This window comes from Carassius carassius, chromosome 13 (genome assembly GCF_963082965.1).
Source record: "Carassius carassius chromosome 13, fCarCar2.1, whole genome shotgun sequence".
NCBI classification, from domain to species: Eukaryota; Metazoa; Chordata; class Actinopteri; order Cypriniformes; family Cyprinidae; genus Carassius; species Carassius carassius.
In genome coordinates, this window is record NC_081767.1 from 25,116,748 (window position 1) to 25,137,510 (window position 20,763).

The 20,763-nt window shown below is 37.2% G+C and overlaps 1 protein-coding gene across 1 annotated transcript; it reads right to left on the reverse strand.

Annotated features, from left to right (window-relative positions):
• Positions 1-445: 445 nt before the first annotated feature.
• Positions 446-20,488, reverse strand: LOC132156189 (copine-2-like). Its single transcript, XM_059565085.1, has 16 exons — positions 19,976-20,488; positions 16,188-16,390; positions 14,778-14,957; positions 14,526-14,600; positions 14,368-14,439; positions 14,195-14,278; positions 13,970-14,059; positions 13,356-13,454; positions 12,369-12,452; positions 11,895-11,954; positions 9,527-9,660; positions 9,349-9,403; positions 8,471-8,522; positions 8,257-8,390; positions 1,518-1,754; positions 446-935 (listed from the first exon to the last, which is right to left on the reverse strand). The coding sequence occupies exons 2-16, from the start codon at positions 16,359-16,361 to the stop codon at positions 828-830; spliced, it is 1,638 nt and encodes a 545-aa protein (XP_059421068.1). The 5' UTR covers positions 16,362-16,390; positions 19,976-20,488; the 3' UTR covers positions 446-827.
• Between the last annotated feature and the right edge of the window lie 275 nt (positions 20,489-20,763).

Below are 20,763 nucleotides of genomic sequence, written 5' to 3' on the forward strand. Positions count from 1 at the left end.
AATGTAAAACAGCATTTGCAACCCATTATAGTTCTGTAATGCAAGTTTCTGAGTGAAACCGAAAATTCAGTGGAGGAAAAAAAATCATTTCTCAGCGTTTTTTTTTTTTCAGAATATTCAATTGAAAGATTTTTGTGAATGTATGACATTTTTAAATAATTATGTTAATCAGCATTAATAGTGTTTAATATTCTATTGTGTTAAATAAGATATTCAAATGGCTGCAGTAACCTAAAACAATGCCTAAATGGCTACTGGTTAATAGGAAAACCAAAAATAAAATTTCTATAATTGTTTATTCCTCCTCATGTCATTCTGAAACCACAGGACTTTCAATACTCTTCAAAACAGAAATGAATATATATTTATAAATTCTCTCATCCACTGAAACCCCAACTATGCCAAATTTTCATGCAGTTTGTAGAAATTGAAAATATAGTCCAAATGAATCAATCAAGTTGTTTTATTCCAAAAACACCAGCTTGACCATGGTACCATACAATAATCACTGAATACAAATCACTACATAAAGTACTCTTTAGCTTTCACTTCTTTTAAAACACAAAAAAATAGTAGTATAAAGTTACATTCGGCTCAATACTGTTACATACTTTGTGACAGACACACAAATGGCTGTTGCCTTTAGATTGATAATACATCATATACAGTATACTGTCTATATATAAACCAATAAATAAAAACATTTACTAAAAACACTTCTGTACAGAAAAAAAACATGCACTTTGTCCATGGAATTGGTCAAGGGTGGCCTGTAAACAGTTAGCAGGTTTTGGCAACATGCAGTGTGAACCCCAGGCCTCCAGCGCTTATTCCGGCATTGTGTTGCTAGGCGACAGGTTCCTCTGTTTGAAATACTGTGTGACCTGTTGCGGCAGCTCTGCCAATACGGATTTGGCTAAAGTTTCCTTCGGAGCCTGCGAGAACAACAAACACATGCAACGGCATCATTGCGGGTGCATATTTGAGCACACGTTGGCAGTGACCACTTGTTAGATTGTTAAATCCACTTCCATGTAATGAAAATGAAGAAATGGCAGACAGGTTCGCTTGTGTGGCGGTGAAAGTTGGCACCAGTTCCTTCCATATTCTCTCTAAGCTAAATTAATTTTAATTTTCTCTGAATGGAGCCCAAATGAGGGAGTGCTGGCCGTTCCCTCCTGCTGTTGAGGAAATCACATGGCCCACAGACCGCCCACTCGCACTCCTACTGAAGATTCTGTTTACATACATGATCCAGGATTGGATTTACTTCAGAACAACAAGAAACTATCCAGAGGTCTGTGGCAACAGAAATATTGATTATATGCGTAAGCTGAAGCCTCTGGGTCAATTCATCTGCATAATATTGAGAATTGAATGCTGCTCGGGAAAGACCTTTAGACCTGGCACTGCAATTACCATTTTAAAAGCATTGCATCATGCACCCTATGACAACATCCTTATAAAAGTGAAGCAGTGTAGAATCAAGAGAGGAAATCAGGATGGGAAACACTCACGTTACGAAAGTCCCTGAATGGGACAAATTGCACGATGTCTCGGACCGCCTCCTCTCCCGTGTAGGATCTGAGTGCGCTGCTGTCTCCGTCCAGAAACTCCATGGCGCTGAAGTCGGCGTTGCCCACCCCGATGATGATGATGGACATGGGCAGTTTGGCGGCTTGAACTACAGCATGACGTGTCTCATCCATGTCGCTGATCACACCGTCAGTAATGATAAGTAGCGTGAAGTATTGCTGCAAAAGAGGAAAAGAAAACTATAAAAGGAGTCTATGGAAGGTTACATGCGCACATCGCTTCATGACAGTGCTAAACTGTGCAAACATGGCATACACTAAATTTGGTGCACTTCCTGAAAGCATCTTGTTAAATCCCACAAATTAACAAAGCAGAAGCTAAGAAATGCTGTTGCTAGGATGTGTCTTGGGTTTACTTTCCCAAGTCAGAAGAGCCATTTCTATGATTTTCTAGTCCTTAGACTTAGGGTCAACAATTTTAGGGTACTCTTGGTGGTTGCAATGCAGGTATTAAAGCATTTGGGGTAGTTGCTTTTCTATTGCTAGGGTGTTCTAGATGGTTGCCAGGGCATTGCTAAAGTGTTCTGGCGGTAGCTAGGACATAGCTAAGATTTTATAAGATGTTGCTAGGGTGTGGCTATGCAGTTGCAAATATGTCCTGAGGGTTTACTTACCCAGGTCCCAAGCTTCTAGAACATGCAGTTGCCAGGGCGTTTCTTGAAACCCAAATCAGAAAAGCCATTTCTTTTAATTTTCTAAGCCATAGATCACAATGCTAAGGTGCTCTGTGCTATAAGGTGGTTGCTGGGGCACTGCTAAAGTATTTGGTTGTTAGCGATGTTGTTCTGGGAGGTTTCTAGGGCGTTGTTACATGGTTGCTAAGGTGTTGGGGGGGGGGGGGGGGGTTACTTACCCAAGTCCAAAATAATAACTTTTATATTATTTTCTAGGCATTAGAAATGGAATCTACAATGCTATAGTGTGGTGGGTGGTTGCTAAGGCTTTGCTGAGGTGTTTGGGCTTGTTTCTAGGTTGTTGCAATGCTGTTGCTAAGATATTTGTGATAGTTGCTATGCTTTGTATGGTGTTTTTGGAGGTTGCTAGGGTGTTTCTGAGCTGCTTGTGGTAGTTGCTAGTGTGCTGCTATGGCGATGCTAAGGCATTTGAGGTAGTTGCTAGGGTGTTCTAAATGGTTGCTAATGTGTTGCTAAGGCATTGCTATGTGGCTGCTGTAGTGTTTGGGAGTTTACTTACCCAAGCCCTAAGTTCGAGGCCCTAAATATGGAGTTTGTGCTTAATAGAAAGTTTTTTATCATCCACCTGGTGAAAATCGTACATATAATCACTTAGCAAAAAAGAAGTTCCACGAATTGATGTTTTGAAAATCCTCTAACCCTTAATTATGAACAACAGTATTTAGCAAGAGCTGCTAATGACAGATATTTCATCTAGCCCCAAATCCGATGGTTTTTTGCAAGATACAAAGACATAGTGAAGGAAAATAAGACATGTTGATGTGCCACACCGCCCTCCCCCCGCACACAACAGACAGACAGACGGGGAGCTGGAGTAGATGTGTGGTGGGATTTACGCTGTCACTTTCCCTTCCTCCTTCTCTCCGTGGGAGCTCCTCGCTGACAGTAACACTTAGCATGGCTTGTCTCTCCAGCCCTAATTCATGGACACCATACTTCAATACTTCCTCCAGGAGTCCAGCCCTACTGCACAAATGGAAAGAAGTATGTTTGATCTGCCACAGCAGAAATTAAACAAGAACTGGGGCTTTAGAGGCTGGTACAAAAGCTAATTGGCCTTAAATTTAGCTGTTGATGTGACCTAAATAGGCAAACAGTGTGGTGAGATGTGGTGAGATGAGATAGAAATCAAGTATTTACTACAGTTTACACTGTTGTGGACAACTACTCTTTGAGTTAAGTACCTCCAAACAGTGTTGCATAATGAAACACTTTTCTTAAGTGTTGTCTCGCTTGCTCTAAAAAATATATTTCATCACTTATGCAGTCTATAGCGTATTAGTGTTGTATACTTAAGCAAGCACTTAAACAGGCAAAATCCAACAGACTTGTATTAAATGAAGAATTTGATTAAAGTCACTAGGCATTATAATACTATAGTCTCGTAGGGTGGGCTCTTTTGACGTTTCACTTATAGAAACAAATTGGAAGACCATAACAACCACTTTTTTAAAAACAATTGGATGTACAATTTTTTTAAACTGGTGGGCAATAATAATGACAAAAAAATCTTACACTTACATCACTGTTAAAAGGTTTAGAGTTGAAAAGATTATTTTAATGTTTTTGAAAGAAGTCTCTTATGCTTACCAAAGCTGCATTTATTTAATATAATAAAGTACAGTAAAATCAATAATATTTTCATAACATAATATTTTTTAATATTAAAACATAATTTCCTGATTTGGTGAGTAGAAAGTTCAAAAGAACAGCTTTTATCTGAAATAGATTTTTCACTGTCACTTTTAATCAGTTTAATATGTCCTAGAATAAAAGTATTAATTTCTTTAAAAAAACTAATCTTTTGAATAGTAGTGTATAATAAGGGGGTACCCAAGACATATCTAGAGATCAGAATATCAGAAATTCTTTTGACTTAGGCCAGTAAACACATTTACATTTAGTTATTCTGTAGACGCTTTTATCCAAAGCAACTTACGATGAAGTGACTTAAACACTCAGAACACCCTAGCAACTGCATATCAATGCCCTAGCAACCACCCAGAACACATTAGCAACCATATAGCAATGACCCAGAGCACACTAGCATCATGGTGGAGATTTCTGAAAATTGTTATCAAGAAGGAAACATTAACAGTGGACATTTATCTGGAAAAGAAATAGATGCAATCCAAGGCCGTGCCCTCTTCCCTTATGTGTATTATGACCAAATGAACAGTACAGTCATGCGTAACAGAACAAGGCCGTGCCCCCTGCCCTAACCACCATACTGTATTGCTGAGACACTGTGGGCAACACTTCCTGTAACCATGGTGTTAACCTTCCTAAATATACACACTCAGCACATGACAAAGTCACACAAGCTGTCTTATCACTTACCATCTAAGTTACCAAAATAAAACAAACCGAAAACCCACAAGACACAGCAGAAAGTATGTTGACGAACAACCCTAATTCATCTGGACTCCCTAACCTTTACACAGACACTGTTTGGACAGGCTTAAATGCAGTTAGTATCTGCTAGCTGCTGGGTTTCTTACGGTACCTGCCTAGCATCACTAACAGTGGACTGTGTATGACAGCGACCTCTTCTTCCCTGCTGTGGCCTCTGATGTCTGGGCTTTTGAGGCGCAGGCTCATTAGCGTCTCATTATCCAGAGCAGAAACACATACACGGCTAAACTGAATATTTACAGACACATACAACTGATTGATTACCTTGGCAAGTGTTCTAGTACTCAATTTACACACCCATAATGCAGCTTTTATGAAATGACATTTCTTCAGTACTTCAGGTCTTTAATTCAGTACTTCAGGTCTTAATTCATTCCAAGCTCAAATGATAAAAATAATATCAGCGCCTGAAGTAGAAAAAAAAAATTAACTGAGCAGAAAAACACCCATCGTCATTTGCCTTTTTCTTTTCCATTGTCCAATCGAATGAATGGAGAGGCAGGCCTTCTGTTGTGGTGAAGGAAGTTTACAGTTGCTTGGAACGTCCAGAGATTGCAATGATGGAGGAGAAACTTGTGCTGGCTGTCGCGGGTTACCTTGAGCTGTATTCTTTTTTAAGTTTCTGCTAATATGACAGTTTACTTAATTTCAAACCAAAGATTTCAGAGTGCTCCTGATTTAATCCTAGATTAGACTGACAGGACAGCTGATTCAGTGGTTGCCTAGCAACATGCACTGCTCTCTTCTTGATTAAAAAAAAGTCAACCAAAAAAAGACAGTGTGGTGCGCCCATAGACTGTATGAAAACATTGACTTAGTGTCCATGATGTCTCCAGTAGGTTTCTGAAGAGCATCTTTGAAGCCCAAAGTGGGCAGAACCAGCCGTCACCATCTTGGCAGCGCGTCACTAAAATCAAAATCATTCTAGCTGAAACTGCTCAACTGCACTTCCCAATTTCTTTTTAGACTTTACTAAATTTACATTCTCTGCTCTAAGATTTACTCCTCTATGTTCCAGTCCGCGGCTTTCCAAACATCCAGCATTACATAATTTCACACCAGCCGGAGGCAATTACCAAACTGGTTCTGCGTTTGTATCACACAATGTACGGTTAAGGCTAGAAAGGATACAGCAAAAACTACTGGGCATGCTCACATCAATATAGCGTAATTTTTCTCTCACTGTACAACAATAATTACTATTTTTTCATTATTGTAAGGGATAAGTTTAGGGTTGGGGTAGGTGTAGACGTTAATAAAACACAATCTAACAGGTAGACATTTTTATTGATTGTTAGCTTCCGGTTTTTGCTGTATCCACAACCCCAATGTAACCCGCAACAGCAAATTAAAAAGTTATTATCAAGAAAGCTACATTCAAAATAAACTAATATTATTTCATGTTAATTATGTAATGTTATTTTTCTTTTAATATAAACCATCTGAAAAATTTGAATGACATATAAAATGTAATGACCTTTAATGTCAATTAAGGCCTAAATTTCCGCCAAATCCATTTAATGACTTTTAATGCTTTTTTATCCATATCAACATATTTTTATAAGATTAAAATTCAGTATAAAAAAATGTTCTAATCAAACTGTGTCTTGCCAGTTGTCGGTTTGATGAATGCACTGGCATTCTATGTAGGCTTGTTCCCTCGCAACAACAAAAAGGCATCGCTCCCTTATCCTTCTCTGAAGATGGTCGTGCTGCTGGCCTGTAAACAGAACAGAACCGAGGGCGAAGTCTCATTAGTCATTAAAACCAAAGAACAACTGGGGGGAAAGAGAGGACATTTGTTTGCTGAATCAACTTCTATAAATAGCTATAATTGAAAAGGGATTCTAATGGTTATTTCCACTGGGCTGATAATAAGAGCAGGAGAAATTGTGCGCACTGTGCTGTTCAAAGCCCCTCAGTAGACTTTGAACTAACAACCGGAGGCACATTTTGTGAGTGGCTTATGGAGCAATTAGGCTCTGCTGAGCCAGGGTCAGTCCTGTTGTTTATTGCAAAAGCAAACAACCACACAGGCACACCCATCCTACTCACACAACACCAGCAAGACTGATAACTGACTTCTCTTCCATCTACATATATACAACCACTCTGTGAATACAAATGCAGAAAAATATGTCATCTAAAGATGGCACCATGATCCAACTCCCCATTGGAAACTATTCAGGTGGAAACCAATAGTTCTAGTTGACTCAAAATGTAATATTCTGTTATTATTTTCTAAATTATTTTCTTTTGTACAACCTAGCCACTTTTTTAACTCTGTTCAAAGGTTTGGGGCTGATTTTTATTTATTTTTCATCTGATTTTGAACGGTAGTGTAATGAAAGTGAAAGATGACCAGAGGCTGGCAAACTCCTGAAAGTACATAAAACATACCATCAAGTCCATCTGACTCACATGTCAGTGCTGAGATGGAAGGTTTGCGTTTCCAAATTTGTGATCCTCCCACAAAGCTACTATGGCATCAAAAACGATAGCACATAAGTTATATAGATTTTAAAGGTACTTCTATGATTCATGTTTTGAACTTGACTTGAACTTTGAACTTGACTGCACCCTTTATTTCACTGTATGTTCATTTAAAACATTTCACAAAGAAGAAATCAAAGAAAGAAATCAGTCTACAGTTGATTAGGTTTGCAATTCATTAAAAATTGCTATCTCAGAATCAGCTACAGCCAAGAGGCACTTACAAAGCCACAGCTGAGAGAGAGAGTTTTTTTAAAAGCAAATTTTGCACATGCTCACAGGAAGTTAACAGAGTGAGCTAAATTTCACCAAGGAAAGCTGCAGGAACACCCTGCCTGATGAAGCACAGACACATTGTGCTATCATGGAAAAGAGTGAGCCCTGGTCTGTGCCTCGCTCAAATGTTGCACTTATCTAGGAAACCAAGGAGCTTTTACAGTTTCCTTTCAACGTCTGAGGGGAACACAGAGTAATACTGTTCCTCTCTCAGTGGAGAGATTTGTGCAAATTGTGTCTGGATCCACTCCAGTCTTTCCTCATAGTCTTACAGACCAAGCTGGCAAACGTAATGGGATGCAATAAGACTACTAAGGCTTTTAAGTGGAGGCTTGCTGTCCGGTTTTGTGCTGGGACATACACACATCAGTCTGAAACTTGAGGACGAGCTTTTCCATCCATTTAATGAGTGGCCACTAACTGTTAAAAACTGCTAAATAGTGAAAGGACGGAAGTAAGAGTCAGTAATGTGCCTTTGCTTTTAAAACATTTAGCAGATTCTCTCATCCAGAGGTACTTCCAGAGTGCTTTAGCTTCACATGTGAGACTGACATGGCCAACAGATGGCAAGCGTTTCAGAAAGTGATCTGCTAAATCCATCAGTTTATCAATGTACAAGCTATCATACAATCTGAACAAGCTTAATGTACTTCCAAAACAGGTTTGGCTTACTATCCCAAGCATAGGATTGTTCCTAGCATAAGACTACATTAACCAACTAGACTTCCGTTCTAATTTTCCTCACGAAAACCTCTGATCCTCTTGAATGTTCAGGCACTTACTGCAGCAGTGTCCTGTTGGAGGGCCTGGGTAGCGAAGCGGGCCACGTGATTGATAATGGGGGAGAAGTTGGTTGGTCCATAGAAGCGGATGTGAGGCAGGCAGTTGGAATAAGCTTGAACGATCCCTTCCACACCTGCATGCACATAAAACACCATCACAGATACTAACTCAACTTTATCTGTGGGTGCTACAGAACATGTTTTTGAGCCTCACCTGAGCAGAAAGGGTTGGTGGGGTTAAAGTTGATTGCAAACTCATGGGATACCTGGAATATAAAGAGTAAAAAAAATATCAGTAGCTAAAAAAAAAAAAACAACAACAATTTTTTGTAGAAACTGTGATACATTTTTTCCAGGTTTCTTTGATTTATAGGTTTATTTAAAAAAGAAATCCTTTGTGACATCATAAATGTTTTTATGGTCACCTTTGCTCCATTTAATGCATCCTTGCTAAATAAAAGTATTAACGTCTTTAAAAAAAATCACCCTGACCCCAAACTATTGAATGGTAGTGTATATAGCATATATAAGTCACTGTCATTACTTATTGCAAGACGTTTTATTCACAAAACTCCACAGGTGCTATTTTTCTGGCACAAGTGCCGTGTTTCATGTTGTGCTGATATAATTTAATATGTTTGTGTACAATTTATATTGATCATGGCAGCAGATAATCATCAAATGATAGAGAAGATCACCATAACTGGGCATAACAAGTGGATTAGATAAGTGATAAAAGAAACGCAATGCATACGAAGAAATGGCGCAGTCGGCAGGTGCAATTCTTTCCATGTGAAATCCCCCCTCAGACTTCCTTGTATTCACTCCAGTGCCATGGCAACGCAGATGGGATGGCAGTTGCATAAACATTGGGATATGTGAGTATTATTAATTTCTTTATCTGCCTCTTCTCTGTCTTGCACTTCAAATTCTCATTTCCATTTCACACTTCCGAAAGCTTTAGCAGCCTTTTGCATACAATTCTGATTATTTCACAGGACAACTAGTATGAGATGCACAAAAATAAACATACAAAAATACATTTTAAATACAAATACAAATGCACACACTGTTATGGATACTTTTTCTCACCTTCCAGTCAGGTGGGAGTTGAGCCCCAAATCCAAGTGCAGGAAACATTTTGTCCCTGTGGACATGAAGTGTGAATAAGGAGGAGTGTGATTTTACCAGACACTGCATTTGTGCCCATATGTAGACCTTTAAATTGTGTGTTTTAAAAAAAAAAAAAAAAAAAAACACTGTTACATACGTGTCATAGTCTTGGATGATCTGACCTACAGCCCAGATGGCGGACAGATATTCGTTGCTGCCCATTGGGTTGATATAATGCAGAGACGACAGCTCCCTAGGGTTGCCATTGGACGCTGTGAAATCGATGCCAACCTAGAGAAACACACATTCACAATGTAATACGCTAATGCATGCCAACTGGACTGGTGTAAAAAAACAAAAAGCAGCTGTTAGTACAATGCATTTCATAAGCTTTTTCCTCAGTTAGTGAGGCATCAAAGCTCATAGCTAAAGGCGATGTTGTTAACACCAGGGAGGCTGAACCGTCAAATCTGCTCAAGCTGAGATCTGATAATTCTGTCCTATGGCAGTCAAGATCCAGGAGAAACGTTCTCCAACTACATGCTTACAACAAAACATGTTTACCAATAGGACCCTGTGTCTAACCTTCACAGAGAACACCTAAACACCGGATGATCATTCCCCCCGAGGATGAAAAAAGGGAAGAGGGTGGAAATGATAGGACGAGGGGAATAGGAGGTGACAGAATGAGGGTGCCCTTTACTGTAGTCATCCACACATTGACTGTCATGGCCTCTGGGTGACCAAGCTGTGAAGTTTAGCGCATGAGTATAAACCGAAGTGATGTCTACTATATTTTCTCTGGTGTGGTTGTTACAACTGTTTCTTTACAAGACTATCTGTCTTGCAGTAGATAAATATGCAGTCATGGAATATACAATGCACCCTTCACACTGTATTAAAGAAAGGGTTCAGCTATAAATTAAAATTCTGTCATCATTTACTCAGCCTCCTTTCAAACTCATATAACTTTCAATTTTCTGTTGAACAATAAAGGAGGTATTTTGCTTTCTCCTCCAACATGGCACCATAAATGAATGAATTGTCATTTTTAGGTGAACTGTTTCTTTAAGAAGTACAGCTTAAAATAAGATAACACAACTGAAGACTAAAATTTTGGTTCTTCCTTAAAATGAATAAATCTAACCAACAAACCTTGCCCAATTATCCTCTCCAGAATTTTGCAATGTCCTTTCCTACGGTGAGTAAAATCCTATAAGCCCTTTCTCCATCTTCAATATAAAGAGAAAACATCTCTTCTGAATGGTGCATTCATGAGACTGTTTGCCTGCTGTTGAACCCTGGGCTCGACTGGCTTTATAAAGATGCTTTGAGCACTTGGTAAACAGCTGCACTGAAGCTGCACAAGGACTGAGAAACTGAGCTCAGAGCTGCGGCACTGAAGAAGATACTAGAAGAAGAAGAACCACCAGCACACTGGATCTTCTGAGAATGATGGAGTGAAAGCAAGAAAGTGAAAGTAAATGACCTAAACCATGAATCTATGTTGAAATCACATGCTTAAGAAATTGGAGACAGATGTTTCCAGTGTCTTCACAAATACTTTCAACAATTGTCAACCTTAAAGGAAAAGTTCACCCCAAAATGAAGATTCTAACATCATTTATTAAGCAGTTAACAGCTTACTGGAAGGTTGAGTAAGCTAAGAAAACAGTAGAAAGTCGTGGTCATATGGACCAATTTTAGGATACTTTTATGATTCATTGGCTTCCTTTTTGAAGCTTAAAATGACCAGTCCCTGTTTATTGTAACTGAATGGAAAAGCCTTTTGTGTTTTTAGCAAAAGACAGAATATCAAACAGGTTCAGAAACAAAATCAGAGTGAATAAAATGTTCTTTATAGATAAACTAATCCTTTAACTGATAGGAAACTATTAAAAAATAAAAATAATTGACACAGAAAAACTGCATTGGTGAAATCTGTATGTGAGGGCAACCAACAAGTATGCATCATAAGGTGCCGTCATGCAAACAAGATCGAAATCACTTTCCTTTGTTTAGAGGCTCACACGGCTTCTCTTGTTTTCTCTCCCTCTCTCTTTTTCATCCCTGTGTCTCTCTGTCTTTAGTTTCAAATGATAGACATGGACCTCTATACTGCAGCACACTGTAACTATAGCAACCTGTGAATTTCACTCACTTTCTGTACTTAATTTCTTACCAATCACACTGGTGAAAGCAATTGAGTCACATAAAAGAACCATATATAGAGCCTGCTCAACTGGACAGTGTACGGAAAGCTTTTAGAGTACTGGATTCAACAAATTTGACTTTAACAATCATTTGTGCAAAATTCAGTCATGTAAAACATCAAACGAATCCACCATTCAAATCTGACACTTTACCATTGTGCCACTGTGGTTTTCAGCTAAAATCGTTCTCAGTGGCAGAGTATATTTTAAATATCATCTGCATTCAAATGATGTTTTTGCATGAACCCCACTCCCCTCAAATCACTGACAAACAAAACAAAACAATTCCAGAGGTGACGTTATCATACTCACAGTAAACATGAGCTGACAGCCGCCCAGAATGTAGTCCAGGAAGGAGTAGTCTCTCGTAATCTAACAAAGAAACAACACAGCAAAACGTTCTATATTAACATATCCAGATCATGTCACCACCCTTTCACATTCCCTCCAGCTAAAGGTTGCAAACTGGTTGTTAAAGTGAGTTCAAAAGGAGATTTAGGGAGAATAACTGAATCATGTTCTGTTTTGATGCCTGAATCCATCAATAGAGGTGATTAAATGGTGATGGTGCTAGAGAGACAGGTGTTTTGTGCCGATATTAATACATGTTATTTAAAGGGGATTTAGCACTATTAAACTAATCTGTCCTTACAGCGAAGCCACAGTTAAATGCCTTAATTAAATAAGCCAGAACATGGAAAGTGCTTTAATGTGCAAGCAGAATGTATTTAAAACTGCATTTTTTGCTGCCTGTGAACAGCGAATGTCACCATTTTCTTTCCTTACCTTGCATGACTTCATTATTATGACCCCAGAGTTTTTGTAGCTCTTTTTCTTCTGTTTTTTGGGATTAATGCATTCAAACTCAACCTGTGAACAGAGAGCACTGTGTTATTGTCCACTTTAATTAATTCTATTTTAAAATAATAATTCTATTAACATTTTAAGCAAAATACTGTCAAATATTAGTATTTATAATTAATAATAATAATAATTTTATATCAGCAATCTTGAATATCTGCATTATCCTTTGCTGTGATTATTCATATTTTATCCTGGTCTCTTGATATTATTAGCTGCAATTCTGCTAATATAATAAATCTGCTAACTAATCAGCTTTCTTTATTTGAACCAATGAAAACATTATTTTAAGGTCTCTCTTAAGCAATTTCAAGGTCGAGACAGATATTTTTGTATAAAGGCTACTATACTGCCACATTGTCTATTCTGAAATGTTAATACATCAGCATCATCTGTGAATTCTAGTGTGAGCATTCGAGTGAAATGTGAACACAGAGGGGTGACAATCACTGCGGGAGCTTGATTCGTTCACAACATGGCACAAAATACATCATATCTCCTAGCTAAGGCTGTGCAAAAGAATGTCAGTACCTGAAAGGAGTAAAAGGGCATTTATTAGTACACTAACTCTTTCTCCAGGAGAACATGTGTTAATGTGTGACTGGCGAAACACAATGCTTGTTCTGGTAAACAAGGCAGCGGTAAAATAAGAACGATTTGCATCTCAAAAGAGACAGTTACTCTCTCTGTTTCTCCCTCCCACCTCTTTTCTCCTTTTCTCTCTGTCTCTCCCTCTCTCACACACTTATTCTCAGCTTCATTATGCCAGATAATGAACCATAGCTAGTACTCACATAGTATTCTGGCGCAAAAGTGGCATGCATTAGTGCGAGCCAAGCTTTACTTCACGCATTTAGTTCCTACATTCTGGAAATGATGAATCTCTACAGTGTTAATTGAAGGCAAGCCCACCTCCACTCCGTTCTGTGCTTCGCTCATCTTGTTCACGGTGGTCTGAAACTCGCCGATGAAGTCATGGCCTCCGTCGTTGTCGTAATCGTAGCACAGCACCTGTGACATCACACGTTTACTGTGAGTTGTGACACGTATGACCATGTTAAAGGAAACTGATGCTGATCAAATTTGTAGAATTCATTCTGGGTCATCAGGACGAGATGAGATATGAGCAACAGAAAAATCAAACACATAACTACTTAGTAGTTCTTTGAATATGTGTAAGATGGGATACAGTTTTTGTTTAGCATGAAAGAACATGAATCTGGACCAAATATATAGTTTTAAAAAATGCTTTCTTGTTCAATAAAGCATTCATATCTTTATTAAAAACCTTACTTTAAATGGTAGTGAAAATGCATGCTTTGTGCCAAAGACAAATAGTTTTTTTAACTTAAAATAATAATCTAATTGGTAAAGCTACAAATAATTAGTTTAATTTAAACTCAGCGGGAATATGTTTTCATCTTCATATTACATGTTACATTAAATGCCCCAGACAAAATTCTACTGCGAAACTTCACACACATAGACTATAAGACTAAATAAAGTCATACAATATAAATGCACACCTTGATGTTTCTGTCCACATCTCCATTACAAAGTGAGATTAGAGGCACCGTGAAAGGCTTCCATACAGGATCCAAAGTGTTCTTAATGACCTGAAGTCACACACACAAACGCTTATTATTCTCTTCCTTGCCTTCATTAAATAGATGAATACAGCCTGAAACACACGCTTAACAAATGATAAACCTATAAGAACAAAAGTGTTTCTAAATGAGAATATCAGCAACCTCTGTTCTGTGAACCATCATCCATTTGCCATCATCCCCTTGTTTGTGGAATTCTAAATAGGGATCTGATTTACCAAAGAAGTCCTGAAAAACAGCCACAAACAAAAGCATCATCCTCTATCCCTGAGCGCTTCTTAAAGTGCTTGAATGGTTTTCACAACCTCTTAACTCACCTTTTTATCCAGCTTCCTCCCACACATGGTTAGGGTGATTATTCTGTTGTCTGATAACTCCTGGGCTGTTATCTAGACCAAACGGAGCATTTCATGATGCTCTAGTACAAACTCCATCAAAGCATATGTCTGTTATAGTGTATTATATGCCGTCTTACTGTGATAGCCCCCTTCCCTGCTGGCTTGCCATTAGCCAGAATCAGTGGTCGATGCAGCTTCTTATTTGACACAATCTAAAACAAAACAGATGGCCTGATAAAATGCACAAGCAGAGGCGATACAGAGAGCTAATTTATCCTAAGATCATAAAAGCTTACGTTAATTACTTAAGATTATCTAATTAAAGTGATGTGAAACAGCATATAGCAGATTCATCTGGAAGCATGGAAAATATGAAAGTGCTACCGTACCACTCCCAGTGTGCAGGTGAACTCGCCCAGAAATTCGTGTTCATAAAGCTGGCTGCTGCATTTGTCCTCATCAAACATGGCAAACTTGAGCTTCTGGACCTCCTCAAAGTGGTAATCTACTTGGAATTTCACACCGAATACTGGATTCAGGTTGTTCACAGCAGTCTCTGTTCGAGCCAACTGAAATGAGATTAAAGCAGAGGACATGTGATTATCAGGATTTACTACATAAACTTGCACTACACTACTCTTTCAGTAGTGTAAAACAAAGATGTGGATTATCGCCTAATTTAAGCTTTGCAAATAAACTGTAAACCAAAATGCTAAAATTTAATGATAGCCCAATAAATTAGGCTGATCCATTAATTTACCAATATTCTCAGGTCAGATCTGGCCAGGTAAGATCAGATCTCATCCTGAAATCAAAAAGTAAATCAATCTTAAAATATTTTTTGCATAAAAATAAATTATATTTTTAGTAATACAATTATTTGTTTGGCATTGTAACATTATTTTCAAAACAGCATGCATGAAAAATAAAGTATTTTTAGAGAAAAACATTTTTTTTTGGCATTGTCATACTATTTAATGAAAAAAGTTCTAGTTGAAGTTTTTGGTAATTATTTTTGTAATCATTTCTATTGGTTTTTGTTTTATTTATCTCATTATTGTATAAAATTGCATAACCTCAAGCATCATACATTAAAGGCAGCACAACAGTATGTTATAGTATATTGTAGTAACGGTATAATCTTTATATACAAAAAAAAAAAAAATAGATGAGATGACAATGGGACTATTTTTACATACAATCACTACACATCATAAATGGTGAATAGATCATGAGAACATGAAAGAGATCTTAGGCAGAATCTTTGTTTATTATTTATCCGTATATAAATCTATTCATTTAATGTTCTTAATTCTTAAACGCATCATGTTCTAAGATGCATTTTTATACTACAGACACATTCCTTTGTTTGTCTCTTGGTGTTTCCATGGTTACAGTGTGCTGTGGAAGAGTGATTTCTTGTGCCGGCTTGTCCTACTGACCAGCATCACTGGCCTGTGATGAGTGGACCGCTGAGGGCACAGTCCCATAGAGACTCTACAGACACAGGTTCATTTTTATTCAGCGTACAAGGAGATTAAAACCTGTTTCCCTCAGATTTTATCTTCCTACATGCCAGCTTTTTCAGCTTTCTAAGCTTCCAGCTTTTGCTTTTGTCCCCAAAGAGATCTCTGCCCAATTCCATCTTCTTTTCTTTCATATTTACATGTCAGTCTGCTTTCTCCATTCTATCTCTAACTAGCATCAGATTTTATTAAAGGTGACCCTGTGTTATCCACAATAACTCCACTGATCTGTGAAGGTAAAGTGGAAAGTGAACACTTTTTATCACTTCTTACCTCCACCCAGTTGCCGTCCACATCATGTAAAAGAACACAGAAGGGGTCAGACTTGGATGCCACGTCACGGTCCAGCAGGTTGGAGCCACAGACGGAGAGCTCTACCTTTGTGATGCAGTGCTGGGCCCCAATGGCAGGACCCGCGTCAGGGCCTGAGGCCAGAGTATAGGCCATGGAGATGGGAGTACCTCCTCTCCCACACCCTGGGGGCAACAAAACTCTTCTCAGTATTACTTCTTAAATACTCCTTTGCAAAGTAATATTCACTCAGTAAAAACAGAATCTAATTTAAACCTGGAATAAGCAGAACATTTTAAAACAAAGACGTACTATGACATAAAAATTAAGTATTTTAATATTTTCTTTAATTAAATATGATTATAACTCTGCACTATTTCTAAGACACTCAAACATGCACATTTATGAGCATGAAAATTGCTTTAAATATATATATATATATATATATATATATATATATATATATATATATATATATATATATATATATATATATATATATATATATAAAAGGTCTGGTCTTCCCGCAAGGTTAAACAATTATCAAGTAAAAATTTCACTCAAACTGTTATTATGCTACTATAATTTGAATGCACAGTTTAATCATTTTCACCAGACTTTTGGACCCCACTGTATATCTTAATGTCCAATTCTTTTTAGACAGCAATATCCCAGCAACCCTATAAAACCTACTGTTTCATATTTCATACGCACATTTCTAAATTAGCGACATTTAACACTGTAAAGAAATGAAATACACATAATTGTTAGACCTTTTCTCACAAAAATAACTTGTCTGGGACTGTGATGCTTGGGTTCATGGTCCCCTGGTAACCAACTCCTCAAAATCACTAAACATGAAAACACCCTATGATTTCCACACACATCAGTGCCCGCAGACACACGCACACAGAACACGACCATCACGCCAGGACAAGAGGAATAAGAGAGGGCTCTTGTTGCTTAGATACTGATGCACCACTGTCTCTTTCTTTGTTAATGTCACAGACCACAATTAGGCTATGACCACCACCATAGACGAAGCGTGATAGAAAATGACTTCACAATCACGTTACATAGAATCACAGTACATCAATGTTAGCAATGTTAACTAAAGGAAGTCAATCTGAATCAGGTCATTTAAGAACTATGCATAATTTCCAGTGGTACTGATGTCAGCTTGTCAACATAAAAAAAACTATCTGGGTTTCTTACTGTATAATAGAATTTAATTAATAGTAAGTAAGTTATAATACTGTTCCACACATGTAGACACAATAACTAATAATATATACAAATATGATTTTAGTGTAACAATTGCTTACTAACCTTTTCTCTGTAAAGTTATATTCATTTTTATTTTGTCACCATAACATCACAAGGCCTTAAAACTCTAAAGGACTGTAAAAATTGAGAATTAAACTTAAATAATACACAGATTTTGACAGAAGAATGAATGTTTTTTTTCTTTTTTAGACTCATATCTCAGCGTTTAAACCCTAAAATACTGTACCCCATCCATTTACATTACAAACGCCTCACTGTAAACTCAAAGTTTGATTTTGAGAAAATGAAGGCCAAAAAAAAAACAAAAAAACATGTTGGACAAACTGGTTACACTAAATTATAAACAACAGAAACATTTTCTGATCCGTTAGGATCTTTGTAACCCCAAGAGTTGCTCGGATTCTTAATGAACTCTGTATTTAAATTACTATTATATAGTGCAGCGGTGTTGGTAACCATTCCCAGAATAATGACACATTCCAAATGACTGTGATGCCATGGAAAACAGGATACACAGTCTCAACAGTGTGTGCTTAAATCTCACTCGAGAAAGCACACACCCAGACAGCACACGTGCAATTCATGCAATGCCAAAATGATAGCCCACAAATGAGAAATCCTCCACCTAACCTTGGTTCCTAGTTCAATCATTGCAGTCTGGGAATAATGTCCATAAAATCCTTCAGTGTCTTATCCCTCCCATTTGAGGTCAAAATGGCAACATGTATCCGAGATGACTTAACCTAAGTGATCATCTACTCAACCCTTGACTTCAGTACTTATCTCCAAGGTTCAGTGCCAGATAGCACACAGCTAGACATCAAGGAGTGGAAAAGGGCTGTAATCAAACACAGAGTATACTGTTATGATTTTATTAACCATTTAAATTAAAGCTTTGCTAAAGCAAAGGCAAAAAAAACAAAACAAAAAAAAAACAATGCAGATTGTAGTCGTAGTTCAGGTAAGTAAATGCAGTAAGTTTCACACAGAATGCACAAAAAAAAAAAAAAAATTATTTACAAAGAACTCTTTAAATGGAAAAATATAGTTCATCACATGGACCCAAGTTTATTTTTGCACTGTAGGCCCAATGCTAAAAAATAATTTTACTGTTCAAAAAAAAAAAACCTATGGAATAATTTATAGAAATATATATATATATATATATATATATATATATATATATATATATATATATATATATGTATATAAAGAGCTTCACTTCTGTTTTGCCACATAGACTTCATTGTAAGTGAATTCATGTTACAATAGTGTGCAAACTAGCAGCAAAGGGGAAATCTGAAGTATCTCATGTCAATTCACATTAATTTGTTCATTAACACTCTGGGTTAGCTCCACTTCAACTACACTTCAAGAAAATCAAGAAAATTTATTTTTGAAAAGGTCAACATTATGTGCTCAAAGACAATTATTCAAGCATCTGTGACTTAGTGCTGCAGTTTAAGCATCACCTTTTTGCTCAAGTGTCAAACCATATTCACTTAAATAGTACAAAGCAACAACATCCTGTTGACTACAATAAGGTGTTGAGACATAAAAAAAAATGTTTTGAAAAAAAGTTTAGAATGGCTAACTGTAAAACAGTATGAATGGAGGTTGTGACAGTCTACCTGCAGTTAAAAGTTCTCCCACTGCAAAAAAAAAAAAAAAAAAAGTAAATAGATATTGGGTCAGTGAAGTGGAATGAGGTGGCGCTCCTTTTGCCTTGATCGATTAAGTTATTCAAAATGACATTAAAGATGCAATGATACAAAGAAATGCTTGCACATATCTCTCATGTATTTTTTACATTTTTGGTTTAAAAGTTACATGAATTTTGTTTTAATTGGAGCATTAATTCAAAAATATCTATGCTGTGTAATAAAAAATAAAAAAAACTTTGAGAAACGAAAAAAAAAGCTAGCATAGGTCGAAGACAAAGAGCCAAATATGTTTGTTTTAAAATATGATTAGCGTTTTAAAAATACAAATACATAATCATGTCTTCAAGATGCAAGTAAAGTTACACCACTTGACAGTTTTTGATTCATTCAACTTGATATTTGGTAGATAAATGTATAAATGGTTTCAAAACAGGTATGTTTTGAAGTGAATTCAGGTCAACTGGGCTACTTCTTGGTCCTTTTTACCTTAATTCAAACATTATGACGTTAAATGGCATTTCTAGGAACTTGGCACGTATGGCAACTGCATTTATAAGAGATTTCTCGTTTTTGTCATCTTAGACACGATTATATAACGCAATTATCTAAAGACGCTCAGATGAGATGCTTTGGTTACCGCAGTATTGTTATAAGCTTTTTTTTTTTTTTTTTTTTGGTCAGGTTGTTGTTTTCTAAATCTTACACAACGGAACTCTTTATGTTCATGTTACTTCCTTTCAGACGTTAACATGTAACCCTGCATGTTTGTGAATGGAAATGATTACTCGATGAAGTCACTATAACTCAATAATAACTCACCTCTCGAAGCTCTCGTGCGATACACAGCCTACTTTTCTTTAGCGTCTTGTGTCGTTATTTCTAGTGCTGGTGGCAGCAACTCTGCGTTTCAAGAAAGCGTTGTTTGCATTATCCAGCAAAAAAGGTTCCAATGTATGATATCAGAAGGTAAACGCCTTCGAAGAAGAAAGAGCTTCGCTCTGGTTAAAGCGCGTGCAGTTAGTTTTCACAGCTCTGAACTCCGCCCGAGTTCACATCTGTCATTATCATGAGTCCGTCTCTTCTGAGCTACATGGCTCCATCAGATAGAGGGAAAAAAGAAAGCCATGAGGAAAAGGAATGAAAGTAACACACTTGTGTTTTATATATTTGTGTCTGTCGTATCTTGGTGTATTTTGAACGCACGCGCATTGCTCTGAAATAACTTTTAAGGGAAATATTTGAAAGATCATTAAATCAAACGTATGTATTGTCTACTGTTTCATTCCATCTAATTTAATCAATTTTGATCAAAAAGAGTCACAGCCCATTTGTAGGGGGATCTTTGACAGTCTTTGAATTTATGTGCTCTTCATTGTCATCACTGGCTATAAACTGGGCGTACGGACGGATAATGTTTTTTGTTTCTTCTTGATTATGTCGTACATCGTGTCATGACATGTGATTTAATCCAGATGAACAGTATTCCTGATGAAACATTGAAGAGAACAGCGGTCCACGTCCTTAACACATTTACTGTGTTGCTTTACTGCCATCTAGCAGAAATACTGCACAGTGCAAAGGAGCCGTTTGAAAACAGCGCCCATTTA

Bases quoted from the DNA above. Each gene is read 5' to 3' on its own strand.
- LOC132156189 (XM_059565085.1), bottom strand. From the start codon at position 16,361: ATGGCCTATACTCTGGCCTCAGGCCCTGACGCGGGTCCTGCCATTGGG. The intron at 11,955-12,368 runs GTAAGGAAAGAA...TTTCTTTGTTAG, and splicing joins TAATAATGAAGTCATGCAAG to ATTACGAGAGACTACTCCTT. The intron at 936-1,517 runs GTGAGTGTTTCC...TTGTTCTCGCAG, and splicing joins CATTCAGGGACTTTCGTAAC to GCTCCGAAGGAAACTTTAGC.